General features: G+C 45.4%; 1 protein-coding gene across 1 annotated transcript in view; it reads right to left on the bottom strand.

The window, feature by feature from the left end:
- Positions 1-1,601, bottom strand: part of LOC104734904 — an 8,376-nt gene that overhangs the window by 2,154 nt on the left and 4,621 nt on the right. The window contains 5 exon segments of the mRNA XM_010454586.2: positions 185-288; positions 366-483; positions 579-667; positions 750-825; positions 1,127-1,601. The exon segment at positions 1,127-1,601 is cut by the window's right edge and continues 6 nt beyond it. Of these exon segments, the coding sequence (XP_010452888.2) occupies positions 185-288; positions 366-483; positions 579-667; positions 750-825; positions 1,127-1,601 (862 nt within the window).

Genomic DNA, 1,601 nt, shown 5'->3' with positions numbered 1-1,601 from the left:
GCAACAGTCAAACCAGTCAGTCCAACACGGGCACGAGCACCCGGGGGCTCATTCATTTGTCCATACACAAGAGCACATTTACTTTCAGACTGTTAAGACAGGAAAACAGAGAGAAGTAAGCAACAAAATCAAAGCCATTTGCACGGAATATAACGGTGAAGCTTAATCGAAATTAGATGAAAACCTGCTTCTCGCCTAGCTTGATGACACCACTCTCAATCATTTCTCGGTACAAGTCATTGCCCTCACGGGTTCGTTCTCCCACACCAGCAAACACAGAGAAACCACCTGTTCATAAGAAGACGCACCAATTAATAAATAGAAACAGAGACTAATTAAATAAGCTCTACTTGTGCTAAACAGACCATGAGCTTTGGCAACATTGTTGATCAGCTCCATAATCAGCACAGTTTTTCCAACACCAGCACCGCCAAAAAGACCAATCTTTCCACCTCTTTGGTAAGGAGCAAGAAGATCAACAACCTGGAAAGAAAAAGAACGCAGATCAACAACTCAAAAATTAATAGACAACACATGGGGCCTGAGGGAATAGCACGGAGCTAGGGTCCAGAATCTACCTTAATACCAGTGGCCAGAATCTCTTGTCCAGTGGCTAGATCAACCAAAGCTGGAGCATCTCTGTGAATAGGTAGGTAATGGTCGGTCTCTGAACAACAGTAAGAAGATATTGTCACAACAGGTTTGCAGAAAGTGCGACATTGATTAAGTGTGTGGCTAAGACTTCTTACTAATTTCGCCTCTCTCGTCAATGGGTTCCCCAAGAACATTCATGATACGTCCAAGAGTAGCCCTTCCAACAGGAACCTTAAAAGTGATAGCAAGCCAAAAGTCATATTTTCGTTATTGCAACTTAGTTAAAGGCAGCATTAACGAAAATCCAAATTCACGAAATCATCTGGACATAGTGTTCCTTCGAAATGAATTGACTTTGAGTAAAAAAAATGTAATTTTGAAAAAGTCAATGTTGAGGACAAGGAGAACATGAACAAAGACCGGCGGGACAAGGCAAAATCCAATCAACGAATTCACAGATCTGGACCTAACAATGCCTGATTTTACAGATCAGTGACACAAGTAGAAGGATCTATGTACAGTAACAACTTACAGTGATTGGAGCGCCAGTGTTGAGAACCTTCCTTCCACGGACGAGACCCTCAGTACCATCCATAGCAATTGTCCTGACGACATTTTGACCCAAATGATGAGACACCTCAAGGACCAACCTTGTGGGATGATCCTGAACCTCGAGAGAAGTCATGATCGGAGGCAACCCTTCCTGATCTTCGAATCTAACATCGACAATGGCACCAATGACCTGGCAAACACGCCCGATCGCACCTTTACCACCGTAATCATAGGTCTTCTTGCCCTCATCCTTAGCAGGAGCAGACGATGGCGCAGCTGAGCTTGCCGGTGAAGCGGTCGCGTACTCGGCGACGCGGCCGAGAAGGTAACTACATGGAGCGGCGTGACGAGCGGGTGAAGGAGACGGAAGCCTGGGGTTACGGTTGCCTAATTTGGCAGCAGATCTACCGGAAGATGAACGGAGAAGCGATGATAAGACTCTCCGAGACGCCATG

This window comes from Camelina sativa, chromosome 13 (genome assembly GCF_000633955.1).
Source record: "Camelina sativa cultivar DH55 chromosome 13, Cs, whole genome shotgun sequence".
NCBI lineage: Eukaryota > Viridiplantae > Streptophyta > Magnoliopsida > Brassicales > Brassicaceae > Camelina > Camelina sativa.
This window is presented reverse-complemented; position numbering and strand designations above follow the sequence as displayed.